This window comes from Triplophysa rosa, linkage group LG24, assembly GCF_024868665.1.
Source record: "Triplophysa rosa linkage group LG24, Trosa_1v2, whole genome shotgun sequence".
Classification (NCBI taxonomy): Eukaryota; Metazoa; Chordata; class Actinopteri; order Cypriniformes; family Nemacheilidae; genus Triplophysa; species Triplophysa rosa.
In genome coordinates this window covers 13,272,795-13,293,002 of record NC_079913.1, presented here as the reverse complement: position 1 = coordinate 13,293,002, position 20,208 = coordinate 13,272,795, and the positions used below count along the sequence as shown (strand labels likewise).

The window sequence follows — 20,208 nt, the reverse complement described above, 5'->3', positions numbered from 1 at the left end:
TTTAACTAATATAACAATATTTGTGCAACTAGCTAAGCCTGCACTTATTTATCTGTCCAACAGATGGCAGCCTTACTCCAACTGTATCGTTAGTACATAATAATCTTTGAATCTTTCCTCTCAAGACATATATGCACAAGAGTCTGTTCCAGTGTGAACTTTATTAGGTCACCTCACAAAAGACAAACACATATGTACATATACTTTATTTCACAAACAAAATGGACGGAGGAAAAACACGACCCTTAGAAAAAAGGTCAAATATAGTCTGCCACTGCCAGGACAGTCTTGCAAGTCATGCATATTCATGAAAAAAATGAATGAAGAGTGGTAAACATACAACAAACAATTTACACACAAATGTTGAGTCATAGGATCAAATATTTTAATAATGTTCTCCTTAACATTCTACAAGTCCCAATATAACATTTCAGTGTAACTCTAAAGTGCAATGACACCTCCGGGGAAAGAGTGTTTAAGGCAAATAAACTGCAGCTTGATTGCTTTTCCAGAGCGTAAAGTGTATATTAGGGTCTAAATTCGGACAACATGAAAGGCCTTGAGTAATATTTGAGGGCCAGTACTTGAAAAAGGGGCCCGACAACTAGTAAAGAACATTATTGTACATGAAAAGAATATATGATGCCAAAGAGAGATTTTTATACTCTTTGTGGAACAAAAATGAGGCAATCCACTGTAAATAAAGGGAAGGTAAATTTCATAGGGTTGAAAACTGCTTTAACAAGTATACTTAGAAAATTCTACATTCTTTAGAGAAAAACAATAACCTTGTGATGGTCACACAGGAAATCCAGCCGTGTCCGAACAGACAAGTTTGATGTGGAAATGGAATAAGGGCATGTATTTATTTTTTCTTTATAGAGTGACACAGAAACAAATATTTTGCAAGAGGAACAATGCTGTCTTTTCAAGGTCACCAAAAATCAGACATCAGAATATAGTGAAAATAACCTATTAGTCAGATATGGTGACCCATACCCGAAATGTGACCTCTGCATTTAACCCATCCAGAGAGTAGTGAACACATGCACAGCAAGTGGTGAACACACGTACACCCAGAGCAGTGGGCAGCTATCACTGCAGCGCCCGGGGAGCAAGTAGGGGTAAGGTGCCTTGCTCAAGGGCACCTCAGTTGTTACCCGCCGGCCCTGGGAATCGAACTCTCTAATTATTAGGCCACGACCTATAGTCCTATAGTTTGACAGGAACACAGAACCATGTTTTGCAGAACACAAACTGTTAATAATTTATTTTATATTATTAATGTTTATATTTTATATATAAAATAGCATAAGAGAGATTTATTTTCATAATTTTTTTCCTATTTTTTTGCTGTCACACCATAGGACACACGTATGGTTTATTTGTTAACTACACATATACATATCTCTTTGTATGTTTTTTCTTGCTAAACTGTGCAATTAAATGAATTGAAATGTCTGGGTCATAATTTCACCCCAAAGCCAAAATAAATTTATATTTTGAATGATGTATAAAAAGTGATTTTTATAAACTGAACAATGAGGAAAATATTTGTATTCATATTTGGAAAATATTTGGATTCACCCATTTGTTTACCGATTCATAAGCCATACATTTACCGACATGAGCATAAACTGAGGGAAGTACAACAAATATTTCACAATTTAAATAAATTAGGTTAATCCCCATTGTTTTGCATCACAGAAATAACATTTGTTTTATAATTTAAAAAAATTCTGTGGTAATAAGATTTAGGAAAAATGTGCATACTATTGTAATTCATTTAAATCATGTGTTAATAAAAAAATGACTAATAGTCCGAAAAAAAGCGTGTTTTTTTAAGCTAGGTTTATTTTCTACATGCAAAATACAAATTATCATTCGCTTTTGATTTTCGAGTGATGTATGACCTGGACATGTTTACCCCAATAAATGGGAATTAAAATAAGACTCTGTACCATTTACTTTCATGAATCTAAGTACAAGTAGGCAACGGCCAAGGGCGTAAAATGTGTTATGTGAGTACATGTGTCCGTTTTGGTGTTATTTTGTGTACTAGCGTGTGCCAGTCTGTACCTGAGGCCTGTCATGATAAACGTGGACAAAGAATGTCCCATGAAACATACAGCTCTCTAAAACATACACACACTTTCAAAGCACAGACACACACCAAAACAGATTCACACACACCAGCTACATCCAATGATTTCAGCGACCTGAAATCAAGCTCAATAAATTAAACTAAAACACGAGAATAAATATTCTGGATGTCTTGAAAATGCGGTTTCAGTCCTCCTCAGTTTCTCTCATGTCCTGTGATGTCACTTCCTCTTCGTCCTCAGAGTCCCCAAAGGTACATTCTTGCATGTGTGTGAACGTATGCGAACGCGCTGCTACCTGGGCGGCCAAAGCGGAGCTAAAACTTAGCGCTTCTGAGCCATGCAGTTCTGTGAGCCTGTCAATCACTGAAAGCGTGGGAACTCTTGCTGCGAGTAGTGGGTGTGTTCCGTCTTCAATAAGCCCATGTGATTGGAAGAGCTGTGTTTCTTCTGAGGTCTCCGCCCCACAGATGACATTAGTTGCATCGGTTACCCCCTCCGATTCGCCACAAGAAAATTCAGTCACTAAATAATTTTCTCCTTCCACCTCACACATGATGTCAGTCTGGTTTTCACTATCGTTCCTTTCTACTTCTGCTGTTATTAGTTGCCCTTGTGTTTCTTGGGAAATGTGATTTCCTGTGTTAGTAGTAGGTTCTGCCGAAACACACGGCTGTATAGAGTTTGTCTCTGTTTCTTCAGGCGTCTTATTAGTGAATGGAGTTAGAGCAGCTAGAAGAACACAAAATACAGTTAGTTAAGATGGCGTGGAATTCCCCATCTTCATATTTTCCAGTCTTTTTAATAGACCTAATGGTTGGAATCAATTTGGCAGTAGTAACCGCTGACTTTTTGTTATCGCATTTGTGTGTGTAGTACCTTGATCGCTGAAGAGCAGACGCTTGCGTTTGTCTCTCTCTCCATCCGAGGCTCTGATTCCCAGGACGGATTTCAGCTCGAGTAAAACGCGTCTCGACTCTTCTCGTTCCCGCCGTTGACGCTCCAGTTCGCATGGCGACAACATGTCTGCGGTCGCCCTCCATTCTGTCTCAGAGTCAGAATCCGAAACATAGGCCTCAAGTTCCTGGCCAAGAAAAACAGCAATTTATCCCAACTAAGCCTGTTAAAACAAACTTAATTGTTTGTGAATATTTCTGCACATGACAACAATCAAATCAGCTGGATTTGCCTCGTTTTAGTCGTCTGAAATTCATGTGTCCAAAAATAGAGAAATGTTCATGGACATTATAATCGCTATTATTGTATTAAAGTGGAAATGAACCATCCAGTCAAGTTTTCATTATTTATTAAATAGGTTTCCACTTCAATCAAAAAGGATATAGTAAACCAGATTAGTGTGACCATTTAAACGAAAAAAGGATGCCTTTGTATAGGTTTTGTAGCAAGGGCGCCGCCATCTTGTAGTACCGCTGACGGTGACGTCACCGGGTTGGTTGGCTTCCCCGAGTTCATTAAATACAACTTGACTGGATGGTTCATTTCCACTTTAAAGAATGTACTTGTACATTTTCTGAAGAGAGTGCGAGTTGAGGTTGCCTATGCAAAACTATTTTACTGTTCTGCAATGGCTGAATGGTCACCAGGGTGTTGCTAAGCAGTGGCTAAAGTGTTCTAATTGGTTTTAGCACGTTTATATGAGATTGCTTCGATATGCTAAGAGGTTGCTGTGGCATTTTTTGTTTGAGCATGTTATTATGTTTATATGGAGTTATGTGAAATGATGTGAAGACTCAAACTGTACCTGTTCTTCAGGAATGGGGTCTCTGTCCTGTATGTGTGCAATTGGGGCAGTGGGAGGGGCTTCTGGGAAAGCGGTTTCCTCCGGCGGTTCGGAACCTTCTGAAACATAAAATCACTATATGACTGTGTGTGTGACTTCTTTTAACACAAAATAATGACATAAGTAATTCTACAGAAGTAAAATCTATAGAAAAAAGTAGCAAATTTTACTATTTAAAATATTGTTATTTAAAAAATGACAATTTGCTTTTGGTAAATGGTTTGTTTTCAACCACTCACATCCCACACACAAAATGATTCCCACATGGATTTTAACCATGTATTAAATTGCAGTTCCAAATAAAATCACCAGACAAAATCAAGTTACTCCCCAAATCCAATTTTTACTCGATCTGGAGTGTATATTGTGGATACTGTGTACTTCAAAACACAGAGTAATGAAGTTACTAGTCTTAAAATAGCTGCAGTTGTCTGGCACCATCAAACAACTGCACAGCTGACCTTTTGCCCTGTTGCATTAAACCACCAGCAGAGGAAATTCATCAAGTGACGGTGGACATCATGTGACTATTGACTTCACTTCATTATGTCCTAATTCTGCTAAAGACAGCACCGACCACATCTCCCCTTTCTTTTTTTACCCTCCTACTTCCCTTACGCTTCCTAAAATAACTACCGGGAGGGAAATCAGTCAAATAAGGAACTAAAAATAGTCTCAAGACGCAGTGACTGACGCGCCAAATGATGACATCATTAAGATCATACACGCTAAAACGCAGGGTTATCATATTACTGACATACTAAAAATTTGTTCTTAAAGGGAGAGTTCACCCAAAAGTGAAAATTCAGTGATCATTTATTCAGATTGTTCCAAACCTGTATAAATTTCTTTGTTCTGCTGAGCACAAAGGATGATATTTGGAAGAATGTCAGTTACCAAACAGATCTCATCCACCATTGAGTATTACTATGGTAGTAAATGGGGGATGAGATCTGTTTGGTTACTGACATTCTTCCAAATATCTTCCATTTTGGCTGTCAATGATGATCAGCTGGTAAAACTTGCTCTGAAAGTGATCCTGTTGTTATTCCTCTGTATCGTTGCAGTTATAGTACTGTCTTAAATGTATTTTTGTTTAGTCTTGTTTATTTAGTGTACAATTCAAAATAAAAGACATAAAATTAAAATATAAATTATATATATCAAATTTTATATTTAAAACTGTAATATTTAAAATAAAACTAATACAATAATATTATATATAACTATATTAAATATAAAATAATTCTCTTAAATTATTTTTAAAACTTCTTATTTGTAGTTATCTACTTTGGTGGCCTTAACACTGTAAATACTTTTAGAGGCCACTTTATAAACAACATGCCGCTGTTATTGGTTGAGAGGTTGACCTCTGACCTGGACAGCTGGAGACTCTGCACAGCATGCGGTCGACCTGTGCGAGCGTGTCATCCCAGCAGCAGGTGCTGGCCTGCATGTGTGGCTGCAACAGCTGTAAACGTTCCCTCAGCTCCTGATATCCTGCACACGTCATCTCCTCCGTTTCCTTAGCAACCATTAACTTCTCCAAGTCATCCTCCAGGATTATGACCCTACAAGAAACAACCAACGTTATGCAATGAACATAAAAAGGAACAGCAACGCCAAGGTCATGGGTTCGATCCCAGGGGATTGCACATACTAAGAAACAAATGTATAGTATAATGCAATGTAAGTCGCTTTGGATAAAAGCGTCTGCCAAATGCATATATATAAAATGTAAACGTAAAAACTGACATGATTGATGAATTTTCTGGCGCTTCTGTACCCAGCAATACATGTACTTAGTTTTCTTGATTTTAGATTAGTATTAATTCCTGCTGTGATGTTTAGAAGGTAGGGTCAGAATTTGGCAAAAACAACCAGCACACATGGATCCATCGACAGTTCAGGCTGGTGGTGTCATTTTTCTTGCAAGCAATATATTTTCTTGGCTCACTTTGGGCGTTTAAGTACCAATTTAGTGTTTAAGCATCACAGTCAACCTAAGTATTGTCCATCCTTTTATGACCACAGTGTTCCTATTTTCTAATGACACTTCCAGCGGGATAATGTGCCATGTCACAAAATCATTTGATACACCGGATGGGTGTATGTTATATTTTGTATATTTGATATATTTAAATTTGTGCTGTCGAATCGATTAATCGTGATTAATCGCTTCCAAAATAAATGTTAGCCATACACATATTACACAAACAATTATATTGGAATCGATTAATCGATTATTACGGAATCGATTAATCGTGATTAATTGACTTGACTGCACTATATTAAATGCATTTATATTTCATATATCAGCAAGCCTATTGCGAAAGCAATAATGAAGAGGTACATACTCGTTTAAGAGTGTTTTCAGGTGAAGTTGTAAACTGCGGACTGAAGTGTGCAGAGAATTGAGCTCTCTACATTTCTGTCGGGCACTGGCATTTTTTCCTGAGCCCACTGTCTGGTGCTGGGTCTCAAAGTAGCGATGGAAGTCATAGCTGCGCTGAAGGTCGCCAAGGCAACAGGCCAGGGTTCGATGGAGGGAGTCGGTAATCAAAGGGACGCTGTTATATGTAAGGGGGGTGGACCTGGAGTCTAGCTCCTGCCTTCCTGGAGATAACAGCAAAGCTAGTCGCCGGAAAAACTCGGAACTCTGCCCCACCCACAACTGGAACAACATCTGCAAAGCAATGTGAAGAACAAGTGTGATTGTATTTACAAGACTGATATGTTTGATATCAACAGATGGGCTGGGCAATTTTTTTACAAACTAAATAAGCAACATTGTGATGATTTTATTGTGGATTTTATTCGCCGGGCCAGGAGCCAGTTTCTAATCCTAATGAACCCTACCCCTATTTGCAACTACAAGAGCAGCTGGGAAAGTCTATGAGTCAGTTCCCTTAAAATTGTTGTTACAAAAAAATGTATAACTGCACATTTTTTGCGTCATCACTAAAAAAAACGTTCATTAAAGTCTCAGAGTGCCCTTTTCCATGTTTGGTACATATTGGTACATATACATATTGGTAAAAATACATTATTTTATTTCCCGGTGCCTTACTGTATATTCTAAATCTACTTGGCAACAATAGTTGTTTGGTCCAAATTATGGCTAGTTTGAAAAAGATTAAAAATATAAAAGCATTTCACAATAAATGTTAGGGCTGTTAAGAATAAAAATTTGTGTTTACATAATATGTGTCTGTGTACTGTGCGTATTTATTTTGTATTTATAAACGCATACATGTATACATTTAGGAAATATTTGCATATATAGATTTAAATAATTTGTAATTCAAATAGTACATAAACATGTATTGATATTTATATTTTTCCTAAATATGTGTGTAATGTGTATGTCTTTATAAATACAAAAGTAATATGCACAGTGCACAGACATATACAGTATTATGTAAACACAAACCTTTACTCTGGATGCGATTAATCCTTTAACAGCCCTAATAAATATTAATATTAAATAATCAAAAGTCTTAAAAGTATCAATGAATTATTTTTTGCTATATTGCCCAGACCAACAGTGTGAGTAATGATAAATTTTTTTAACCTTGAGCGCAGGTAGACTGTAATCATTGGTCAAGTCTTGCGCTTGCTCGTCTGAAAGATGCTCCACCCCCAGGCCGAGACCCAGCTCTCTGATTGGCACGGTGGACACATAGTTAGTGACGTTGTCTATCTCTGAGTTTAGTGGAAATGTAAAATATAGTCAAAGATTCATCAACTTAGATGTTACAAGTTCAAAAATGCCAGCAAATTATTTGCATGAAAATCTGTAATTCTTACAAAATGAACAATGTTTTACAGTTACATGTGGGAAATGTGTTAATTAGTCAAGAAAATATTGCAACAATGCTGAAAAAAACTAAATGAACAGACACTTTAAAAAAAATGTTTATATAATTTCTATTAAACTAATTATATATTTTATTTTGGGGTGAAATACAAGTTGCCGTTGGCTAAGGATATGACTTCAGCATGACGCACGTGGCCAGACGGGAGGCTCGGAACGCGCAACGAAGGCTCTGATAGGCTGCCTTTCGTAGACCAATCAGCTGCTGGCTGCGTAGCTGGCCCGCCCTGTTAAAGGGACAGGCACCACTCACCCTGTCGAGTAAACTTGACAAGTGAAACATGATCCTACTGTGCAGACGTCCGAGAACCGTTAGGGCAGACATACATCACATACAACAATAACTACATAAAAATGAAACGTGATTGATGATTACGATGAAATATTACAACTTAAACACGTGAATTACATGTTTTTTTTCTATCAAAGAAAATGTCACAACATGCACACCACAAACAAGATCACACAAACAACAGGAATATTATATTAAAAACATTACTGGTATTTCCAACTATTTTCATTTTTTTTAAGAATAAAAAAGGCAGCTAAATAGTCTTCAGCCAAGAATATTCCCCATTCCCCCCAAAAAAATTATTTGTAATAAATGTAATTTGTAAATAGTAAATGTAAATAGCCTCTAACATGCAAAACATAAATTACATGGACAAGACAGACAAACATAATGCTATACACATACACACACATAACATAACTAAAGATGGAGGGTGTGTGTGTTTGTGTTGGGACACTTACAGGGTGAAACCTCTTGAAATGACTTCTGTTTCCTGTATCAGACGCAGTGACTTGCGGGACAGGCTGGTCAATGCTCGGCTGTTATTCACCAAACCTTCCAGCTGGATAGCCAGAGATTGGACGTGACGTTGTAGACTTGCCTTGCGACACAGAGACAGACCACGACACGCACACACCGCACAAACCAGGCAAACAGACGCCCACAAGGCAAGCTCATGATCAGGGCAAAAACAGCAGACACCAAGCAGGATGGCTAGCATCCCAAACAACACCGAAACTTCCCTGTAAAGTCAAAAAATAAAACAATCCTGATGTTGCATTTCGTATTGTCATTAAAGAAAAAGTTCACCCACAAATAAGAAAAACACTTATTTATGCATTTGCATATGTTATTTATGTCTTATATAGCATTCATTGACAGGTGTGTACAGTACGTACCATATAGAGGGTTGTGCGAGGTAGCGTGGTGCTGGTACGGCGATGCTGGCACTGGGGCAGACAGTATCTGTTGAGCCCAGAGAGAGGACGCTCGGATCCAACAGCTCAATCAGCTCGACATCTTCCTGTAACAGCACATCCTGAGATAACAGACAGCGCAGGGAATACTGGCGGAAAGCAGCATCCTGCAGAGAAACAAACACAATATAATATAATCTCCCTGGGGCTGGGGAGTTGGGATCAATAATCTAATCATCTAATCTACTGAATGCATTCCGTCCACTATATCAACTGCACCGTGCAGCAATACTGGATTTCAGTGCTGGAGCACAGCGGTTTGGTTTCATCTCGTAGCTTTTGAAATAAAGTGATGGCAAACTTTAGCCCGTTAAAAGGATGGATGGCGCTTCCCCATTTACTTCCACTGTAGAAAAATAAAGCCAAAACTTCGCAGATATGGCACCTGACATTGTGCAGATGACATCATTCGTAGCCAAAGTATGCACAGTAGTAAGTGTGAGTTGGAGCTGAGGTATAAAGGGCCCGCCCATATTTCCCAATGAGTTAATCGCAAATAATAATTTGTGTTGCCATGCCCCCTTTTTACAACTATACTAAAAATATATATTTTTAGAAAAACAAACACTTGAACAAACATCAGTGTGATAAGAATTAACTTAAATGAAAGAAACCATTTTTGCCAAAAATGTATTGGGAGTGTAATTGGATTTTTTAAGTTTTTAAGCCGTGATTCTATTCATTTACATGGAGAGGGCGGGGTTTATGACCTATAATACTAATAAAATTGACAATTTACAAATGTAAAATGACTTGGTACACAATACACATTTTTATATATTTAGCAATGTAGTTAAATAACTCAATTTAGATAAAATATTTTACATTCAAAAGGTCTCCTCACTCAGATGTTTGTCTATTATTATTTTTCTTATTTGATTACATACGCATTTTACATGTTACAAAAATCTCATGCACTGTAACGTTGATAACTGAACACTATAATAGACTGTAATAAACACTGTATCTAACTAAGGGCAGGCTTTGTGCTCTTATTGTGTGATGTTATTAAAGTCCCCGTGAACTGGAATGGAACTGGCAGCAGACTGACAGTTGAAGGGGAGGAGTTAACGGATGCTCCACCCAAGCCGTCTAACACACGTCATTTAAGATGGAAAGTCATTACAGGAAGGAAGTGCATTTTCAGATTTTAACTAAAGATTAGACGAGAATGACCCACATTGATAAACTATTTACAATAAACGCTGCAATATTTCATGAAAAAAATTAATTGTAATTTTTTATTTCACTGGGACTTTAAGAAAAGACAAAAAATAGATAGATGCATGTTTAGTGTCACACTCACCAGCTGCTGCTTCTTCCACTGGGTGGTGCTGTCTCGATGAAGTGGACTAAGGCTGCGCAGTGCATCAACCAGCCTCCAAACATCACCCTTCTGCTTCAAACACACACAACATATTCATTTCTTATTTAACAGCTTTAAGCAAAAAAGAAAATAAGTCCTGCACACTACCAGTGCTTGCAAACAGGTAAATTTAATCAGTATAACAACGTTTCGTTCTCATGACCTTTATCAGGCATATACAAACATGTGAATACAAGTTCCCATTAAAATAGTGACAACACCAATCACTACAAGAGTTCGTCAATTAATAATCACTTCAAGAGTTCATCAATTAATAATCACGTTCCATACGTACGTCATTAGAGAGAGTCATTCACAAGTTACAAATCACATCAAAGCAGCGTTGGACAATAGTCTCAATTCTTAATAGAAAATCTAGAAAATCACATACAAAGAATAACATCATACCATCCCCACATCACAACAAAATTACTTAAAGGAGTAGTTCACTTTCAAAATAAATTTTCATGATAATTTACTCACCCCCATGTCATCCAAGATGTTTATGTATTTTTTTCTTTAGTCGAAAAGAAATGAAGGTTTTTGATGAAAACATTCCAGGATTATTCTCCATATAGTGGACTTCAATGGACTCCAAACGGTTGAAGGTCAAAATTACAGTTTCAGTGCAGCTTTAAAGGGCTTTACACGATACCAGACGATGAATAAGGGTCTTATCTAGCGAAATGATCGGTCATTTTCTAAAAAAAATAAAAATGTTCATGACTTCACGTAGTACGTAATTACGTTGAAAACTTGCAGTTTCAACTTGTAAACACTGACTCGGTACTTCTGCCTACGTCAAGCGTGATCTTTTCAACGTAATTACGTATTACGTGAAGTCATGAACGCGCATCGCAGAACAGAGCAAGGCGAGCATTTGTGTTTATAAAGCATATACATTTTTATTTTTTTTAGAAAATGACCGATCGTTTCGCTAGATAAGACCCTTATTCATCGATAAGACCCTTATTCATCTGGTATCATTTAAAGCCCTTTAAAGCTGCACTGAAACTGTCATTTTGATCTTCAACCATTTGGAGTCCATTGAAGTCCACTATATGGAGAAAAATCCTGGAATGTTTTCATCAAAAACCTTCATTTCTTTTCGACTAAAGAAAAAATACATAAACATCTTGGATGACATGGGGGTGAGTAAATGATCATGAAAATGTATTTTGAAAGTGAACTACTCCTTTAACAGCTTTAACATTTTTAAAAGAATATGTAAGTGGTGCTTTCCCAAAGTCATCACTTATACAACAATGCTAGGATGTTGTCCGTGGTTTCCAGGGCATTGCTTTGGTTTGTTTGTAACAATATTAGCATGTTGCTAATTATTTTGGTTCCTATATATGGCTCAAGTTCCTCCATCCATCCTTCTCGTCCAGTGTGGTATTTGAGTCCAGTTGTAATGTTACTCAGGATTTCTATGTTTTAGTAATGTTTTTCATTACTAGTATTCAACCTTTTATCTGACCATTAGAATGCTACCGTAGCTTTAAGAGTTCTGGGGGACCCGCATAGAAAGCATTATGATGAATAAACAAAAAAATAAGAATGTCTTTTCAAGTTTATTTAAAAAACAAGTAAAAACTTTTTTTGCCATAATATGACTATTTCAATCAAAATATTGATGATATATAGAATCTGTTATAAGGCCACTGACACAAAGAAATGTAATTTAATTTAACTTCCGTGATCATTGATTAATCTAAAACCACATAAATTTGATCTGTCGACAAATCATTCAGACTAGTTTTGTAAACAGAATCAATTGATTAATGTAAAAGACCTTACTAAACGGATTCATTTGTTATGAATATAACATTGCTTTTACTTCTATTACTTTAATGAACATGCCAGGGAGCTTATTTTTTTGACGTCTGAGCTTGGAATGTAGGCCAAGTCTACATTTACTTTCTTTATGTGAAAAAGAACAACTATTCTTCTAAAATTTTCATTTTGGGCTCCACAGAAGAAAATATGGGTTTGGAACAACATAAAAGGGATGTCAATCATTCAAGTTTTATACCAAAATTTCACGGCACACAACTTAGAATATGTCTGAACAATGTTCTAAAAGAAAACAATTTATAACAAGTTGAAGAAACTTGTTGCACACTGTGGTTTTGTTGGCTGTTCTTTCTTCATGTTATTAGTATTCTGCTGCTGTTCAACACACACATTCAAGATGCTTTGAATCTGTGTCAGCAACTGAAGAATAGAAATTGAATAGAAAGTGTGTGTGTGTGGGGGGGGCGGAGTCGATTCAGTGTGGCTGTGAATTAACAAGAAAGTATGGCGTTATTATAATGACAAATGTCGCGAGCGCATTATTACAAGGCGAGAGCGCATTCTTGTCATACGAGCGCGCGAATCTCTCCGCTCGCACGCCGATTTCCTTTGCTCGTGCACAAAACTGGACGCGCGCTTTCAACTATACGCTGCTCTCTTATGAATTTTCTCTCCTCTCGCTCAGTGAGCGTGTGCGCACTCAAAATGCGTTCCGTGCGTCCACGAATCCTTCGGTACTCTTGCTCTCGAGAGGTCCTCCTGGTGTTCCAGGCATTATAGGCTGTCAAAAGTAGTCAACCAATCAGGGATAGGCTTCCACGGCGGGCCAATGAAAATGCGACCTCTTAACTACAGTAGGCCTAATTGTTAAAAATGCTTGATGAAGAGTTGTTTTTCGTGTTCTTTTCTACAAAAGTGTCATGTTAATGTGTAATTCTTGTAAAATAGTATATTGTAAATTGCTGAGTTTCATTCTTATAAAATCTTTTAATATATAAATCTTTTAATGAGTGGATTCTTGCGTGTGGGTAGGTGGGTGGATGGGGGGCACCATGAGGTCTTAATACGCCTCTGGATCCACCACGTTCTCAGGTAACAATTTTAATATATTTGATGCAACATTATTAATCAAATGTATATTATAAATGAACGGTAAGGGAGCGTTTGGTATATTGCATAGAGTTCAGTTTTATGCCCTGAACTTCTGGAACACTGAATGCAGAACACTTACAGTGTCTGTCTGCAAACGCATTAAATGCATAACCAAATAGGTATAGAATATTATATGATATTTCCAAATGCTCCAGTGCTATTATTGTTTTGATATGTACCGTTACTTGTAGTAAATATTATTTTAGAATAAAGCTAACTTAAGACACCAATCTAAATTGTTCGGTAATCAATTTAGTACTATTTTGACAATACTATGTTTAGTGTAGGACATGCATGAGGACCACATGAACTTGAGGGTGTTGGCCTGTTTTGTCTGAATAACATGGTAGTTAAACTGACGTTTATATGTAGCCTACAAAGCATCCTAATGCCCCGTTCATTTCTAATACACATTTGACTAATAATGTTGCATCAAATATATTAATATTGTTACCTGAGAACGTGGTGGATCCATCTTGCTTCGTTGAAAACGTCGAGTCACTTTCAACCAATAAGATGCCATGTAAGAGGTCGCGTTTTCATTGGCCCGCCGTGGAAGCCTATCCCTGATTGGTTGACTACTTTTGACAGCCTATAATGCCTGGAACACACAGGAGGACCTCTCGAGAGCAAGAGTACCAAAGGATTTGTGGACGCACGGCACGCATTTTGAGTGCGCACACGCTCACTGAGCGAGAGGAGAGAAAATTCATAAGAGAGCAGCGTATAACTGAAAGCGCGCGTCCAGTTTTGTGCTCGAGCAAAGGAAATGCGTGCGAGCGGAGAGATTCGCGCGCTCGTATGACAAGAATGCGCTCTCGCCTTGTAATAATGCGCTCGCGACATTTGTCATTATAATAACGCCATACAAAGGTGTCAACTAAAGTAAAACAGAAACTACATTTGTACATTTTATGAAATGTGAGTAGTGTTTCTCGGTGCAAAACCCACAACCATAATGCAACCACAACAGCACAATGCAATGCAAGTGATTAATAGTGCATTGCGAGGTGGTTGGTATAGGTCATTGTCAGGTGGTTACAAAGAAGTGGTCTTCAATATGAGAGATTGTTTGCCCGTTTTATTGTTGATTGTTGTATTTAAATTACGTTTGTATTGTTGTATTTTGTTTAAACGTTTGTGTAGTGTTAAAGAACTGAAACAGAAAGTTTCTGGGCCAGCTTAGAACCATCGTTGTTTACGTCCTCCGAAGAGGTCTATAAGCTTTCTAACACTTTAAAACCATTTTAAACACTTTTAGGTACTTACTCAATAACTGATTTGTATACATTTTTAACCAAAAGGTTACAAGTTGCAGCTTTAAAAAATACAACAGAACAACATCCAGTAGAGCAAATAAAATTGTTTTTACTCGCCCTCAAATTGTTTCAAATCTGTATACATTTCTTGGTTCTGATGAACACAGAGCAAGATATTTGGAAGAATGTTTGTAGCAAAACAGTAAGAAAAATGACTATGGTCAAAAGTGACCCAGAACGGTTTGCTTTCCTGCATTCTTTAAAATATCTTAGTGTGTTCAACATAAAGAAATCTATAAAGCAATTTTTCCTACTATGGTAGTCAATGGTGGCCAAGAACTGTTTGGTTACAAGCATTCTTCCAAATATCTTTCTCTGTGTTCATCAGAACAAAGAAATGTATACAGATTTGGAACAACTTGAGGGTGAGTAAATGATGACATAATTTTCCTTTTGGGTGAACTGTTCCTTTAAGACAGCAGTGTTCTTATGTGCATCCATAAAATATTTTATTCTGGCAAAGAAATGAGCTCCATTTGCATTCAGTGGAACTTTTCCACCAATCGTATTTTCTTCAGATAATGTAAATATCTAGTTGTAATACGTTGTTATTGTAACTGTATAGGCATGTGTGTATTTCTGTAACTATCCATTGTTTTCTAAATCTGATCTTTCAATGTATTTCAAAACCTGTTGTGAAACTACTTCAATAATATCTAATCCTCTCCTTTTTGCTTGAGCCATTAAACAAGGTCAAGTGTACAAACATTTGTAGCTTTTAAAAACCCAGTTCTATCATTTCACTCTGCTGAGCTGTCAGTCTTTAGAGACTGTAGTACAGTAGTCATCCAGTTAGTGTACTAGAAAGGTAAGGCAAGGAAAGTTGGCACTCACTCTGGGAGACGAGAGGATATCCTGTGGAAATGGCCTCTCCTCTCCACCAGCGCTTAACTCCTCCTCCTGAGAAACCGGTGAACATGCCTCAAAATCTGTGTGTCCTAAATCTTGCAAATACTGGAACAGAGGAGAGTTCTGCAAGGGCGAGAGAAATCACAAATATAAACATGAAGCAATGACTTATATACTGTCTAAAATTCTCAAACCTTATAAAATCAAAAATATAGCCAAGCTATTTGAGATTTAATCATGACTGGCCATATGTCCATTTTACAGCTAAAGGCAAAACAAACCTTTCCATGTCATAAATAAAGATATTAGGGATGCACCAATATACAATGTTTTGGCCAATACTGATTTTAACACACTACAACTATTGACCAATTCCACTACTGATATTTGTCACTTGCTCACTTATTTGAAGTTTTTGCGATAATATTTTGAATTTAGCTTGCAACAAACATTATACAATCCAGTGCCTTCACACAGTTCACAAAATATTGGTTTGTTTGTTTAAAGTCCCAGTGAAATAAAACATTTAATTCCAATTTTTTTCATGAAACATTACAGCGTTTATTGCGTCTATCGCCGATGGCTGATAGACATCACGATGGTGAGCCGCTGTTCTGTCGAATTGTCCTAACTTTCAGATTTTCCTACTGCAGCGCAAAAATGAATATAATCTAAACCACATCGACAAAATAAACAGGTCAGATTGTCCTACCAGTTTAAAATAAACACATAGAATGTGTTTACAGCATAAATACATCAGATTATCCTACCAGGCAGTATGAAATAATGTAGGATTAATTTACAGCGCAAATTACCCAATCAAATCATCCTACCAGTATTAAATAAATATGTAGATTGATTTAACAATGAAAATACCCTATCAGATTGTCGTAGCAGTATAAAATAAACAGGTAGGCTGATTTTACAGAGCAAAAAATTGACGTAACATTGATGTGTGCATGCATCTACATGCATCTACATCTCACGGGTAGGATCAAATTTCAGGACACCGGTATCGTGATTCCAACAAATGTTTCACTTTCGTGGGGACTTTAGGGTGCCTTTTTCACGCTATGTGCCGGTGGTTTCATACACATTTATTGCATCTCCACTATTAAATATTATAAAGAGACCTTTGACCTTGGAATCCTCCTTGTGCAACAACAAAAAAAACACACACACAAAACAAATATAATTTGAAGAACAAACAAGTGAGAGTAAATGTAAAAGAAGAGAAAAACAGAAAGAGGTCATGATTCAGATATTCCTCACAGGATGTTTAAGGCGGGATTTTCTGAGCAGAGTAAAAACATTATTTCCTGTCTTCTTCCTCCCTTACCTCACTCCCATCCCTCACTCCCGTCTCAGATAGTCTTAAACTCTTCATCGCTCAACAGAAGACATAGACCAGATGCTCTCGCAGGTCCCGGTTCCCAACCAGAGATCCAAATACATGATCTTATTTCCACCACTGAGACGGCAAGATTACCGTATCCTCTGGATTTGAGTTGCTAAAGAGGTTTATAATTCTTGTACTTGTGTTACAGCGAAAATTCTGCGCTGAGGTAACCTGCCTCACGTCATGAACTGTGGATTTTATGCTCTAAAGCTCAGCTAGAGGAATTGGTGCGAAAGAGCAGACAATCTGGCCTGAGGCGAAAGGCCTGATATCAGGACACCAAATGAGAGCATACCGAATCTGACTAGGCTTTTTTGGATATCTGAACTGTATGCATCCATAAAACCAATGCACTAAACTAAATAAAAATATATGGGCCCAAGAATAAGCACATGTCCCATATTCACTGCCAGCTACAATAAACTGTAAATAAACTGTAGTTTCCCTTTCTCCACAGACGTATATGTGCAATTTTTATTTATATTGACAGCATGAGTCCAACGCTGCCCATAGAGATGATGTTGTCTGAACTTTAAATATTCCTTTAAATCTATTTCCAAACATACACAAATATGCACAATTGTTTTATAAACATGAAACATGGTTTTATTGGTTTGGTCCGAGTAAAGTGAAAGCAGAAGGCAACACATGCCATAATGCACAATCCTGCTACTGCTAACTAAATAGCACTAAAATAAAGCAGACCACAGCAAAAGCCAAATATCTATATCTATTGACTACTATAGTAGGAAAATTGCGTCATAAATTTCTTGGTTCCGTTGAACACAAAAGATGATATTTTGAAGAATGTTGGAAAGTAAACAGTTCTAGGGCACTTTTGAACTTTTGACTGCCATTGTTATATTTTTCCTACTATGGTAGTCAATAGTAGACATCTGCCCGGTTAACCGAAAATATCTATCACGTGATTTATGCACAACTTGTAAAGTACGGTAAAATGCTGCTGCATCCGAAAGCCAGAGGGCGCTCTCGTGCAGAAACTCCAAATACGCACTGCAGAAGAAGACCATAACACACGTAGTTCTAGGAAATGCCTAAGGACATGTTTTTATCACTCGTACTCAAGCCTCCTCAGGTATTTTCATGATAATAAAGTATATTTATAACGATCATGTTTGACGGGTGTTGCTTTTTAAAATGTACGTTATAAGCGACTCAAACTCACACTGCTTTTAGATCGAGCAGCATTTCCTACTGATCCCAGAGCCGTGCTTCACGGACAACCTACGCATCAATAAAATAGTCGATACCTTGCATTATCGCAGCCAGCTCGGTTTCAGCAGGATTTAGTGGTAACAGCGGTGGCCAAGTGGCCAAGAACTGTTTGGTTATAAGCATTCTTCCAAATATCGTTCTCTGTGTAGATCGGAACAAAGAAATGTATACAGATTTGGAAAACCTTGAGAGTGAGTAAAATGATGACAGAATTTTTTGGGGGGTGAACTGTCCCTTTAAGGGCAAGTCACTACTGCCCCAAATGTGATCTAGGTAGGCATCTCTCTATGCTGTCTGGTTGGCAGTTTATAGTCTGTTGTGTATTCCTTGCACTTAACGTAGTTTTAAATGAAAGCATCTCCTCCATATTTTCAGTTTACTAGATTTTCAATTTACTAAATAGCAGCTTACTGTAACTTAAAACACAGCTGCCCAGAGTGTTGTCCAGCCAGGCAGATCACTGTGGGTTTGAAACACTACCTCTGGCTCTATAACCATATCAGATGTTCCTACAACACATTTTATTTAACGCAAAATAAGTTATAAACATATACTATAAGAATGTCTGTGTTTTATTAAACGCAGAGTAACTCACAAGCAGTTCTAAGTCCTTATAGAGATGCATTGGGAGGGAGGAGTGTTGTGTGGCTAAGCGCAGGATGCTAACACCCCATCTATGACAGATAACGTTACTTGATCAGCTGCTGTGTGTCTCTGCATGTGTTTGGATGAAAACTCACCTCGAACACAACTTCTTCATCAAAATCCTCAGTCATAGCTCTCCGCCATATGTTTACATCCGTTGCGCATGCTGGGATTGTAGTCGATAGAAATTACAGAAGGATCTCTACAGCTTCGGCTCTATGCGCAGAAACACGCTATGGTTTGAACTACACTTCCCATGATTCATAGCTCTTCTTCGTGTATTTGATAGCTGTTCTCAAAATGTGTCAACACCGCCAACTATGGAGCTTTTGGTCTCAATGCCCGTATAATTTTGTACATAATGCAAATGCAGGTTACTGTAGTGCTGAACCGGTTAACTGTATTTCTTAATTCTTAATGTGAATTATATAAAAAATACGTTATTGGTTTGTTTTGTAATAGAGAAATATTTAGGTGTAATGCAAAAAAATTCAGACAACCTTTTTTTAACCTGGCCCAAAGTTACTTCCTGTCTGTGTTTGGTTATCTGTCTGCTAGTGGCTATAATAATATAGCCCATTCTTTTATATTTATTTTTATATTTAATTTATTTACTGTATACATCACCACACCTCAAACAATGTGCACAAATTAGAAATAATAATAAATGAATACATTCTGTATGCCTTATACTGCAAAAATCAGATTATTAATGTCTAATGTTTCATTCAAGTGGGTGTAGTGTAGTGTAGTGTAGTGGTGCTCCAAACGAATCGTTCATATGAATCGGTTCCTTTTAATTAATCGGTCGAAGTAAATCACAAAAATATTTGTAAGTTGCAATCGTTGCAATACACTAAATGAGCTTGAAGAAGGGACTATTAATTATGCAACATAAACACAATAGAGAGTCAAAATACATTTTTTGAAGAGTTTTTTCGGTACTTGTATATTCAAGACAAGTATTATACTTTCTACTCTGTAAATGTGCTGACAGTTGTGTATTTAATAGGGTTGTTCCGATACTAGTATCGGAAATGCCACCAATACCACATCAAATTCTGGTATCGGCGAGTACTTGAATCCATGTACCGATCCTATACCATTTTCTTAAACAGGATCTAGTTATGCGCGCCTGCTTTGCTTAACGCTGCAAATGGGAAATCACTTCTTCGCTGCTCAGAATGCAAACACAGGAAGTTGTACTGTGTCGTCAAAAGCAACCACTGTTTTAGAGCAACGAAGAAATGAAAACGTGCTAGCAGTATGTCTGCTGTTTGGCACTATTTGAGAGTGGACCAACCAGCCAATAAAACAGCAAATTAAGAAAAATAAATATTACTCTAATATAATATAATAATACTCTAGTTTACTGAAGCCTATGTATTTGTACATG

At 37.2% G+C, this 20,208-nt stretch overlaps 2 protein-coding genes across 5 annotated transcripts in view; one reads left to right on the top strand and one right to left on the bottom strand.

Annotated features, from left to right (window-relative positions):
* fgd6 (FYVE, RhoGEF and PH domain containing 6) overlaps positions 1 to 20,208 on the top strand; it is a 49,952-nt gene that overhangs the window by 2,236 nt on the left and 27,508 nt on the right. The window lies entirely within an intron of this gene.
* On the bottom strand, positions 125 to 19,039 carry vezt (vezatin, adherens junctions transmembrane protein). 4 transcript variants are annotated; one of them, XM_057324264.1, is made up of 12 exons: positions 18,908 to 19,039; positions 15,518 to 15,655; positions 10,356 to 10,448; positions 8,972 to 9,156; positions 8,534 to 8,815; positions 7,898 to 8,046; positions 7,478 to 7,626; positions 6,261 to 6,589; positions 5,281 to 5,474; positions 3,865 to 3,959; positions 2,982 to 3,186; positions 125 to 2,834 (listed from the first exon to the last, which is right to left on the bottom strand). In XM_057324264.1, the coding sequence occupies exons 1-12, from the start codon at positions 18,941 to 18,943 to the stop codon at positions 2,290 to 2,292; spliced, it is 2,400 nt and encodes a 799-aa protein (XP_057180247.1). In that variant the 5' UTR covers positions 18,944 to 19,039; the 3' UTR covers positions 125 to 2,289. The 4 variants fall into 4 exon arrangements, with proteins under 4 accessions (XP_057180247.1, XP_057180245.1, XP_057180250.1 ...); XM_057324262.1 differs by having other exon boundaries at positions 126 to 2,834; positions 3,865 to 3,962; XM_057324267.1 differs by having other exon boundaries at positions 126 to 2,834; positions 3,865 to 3,962; positions 7,898 to 8,034.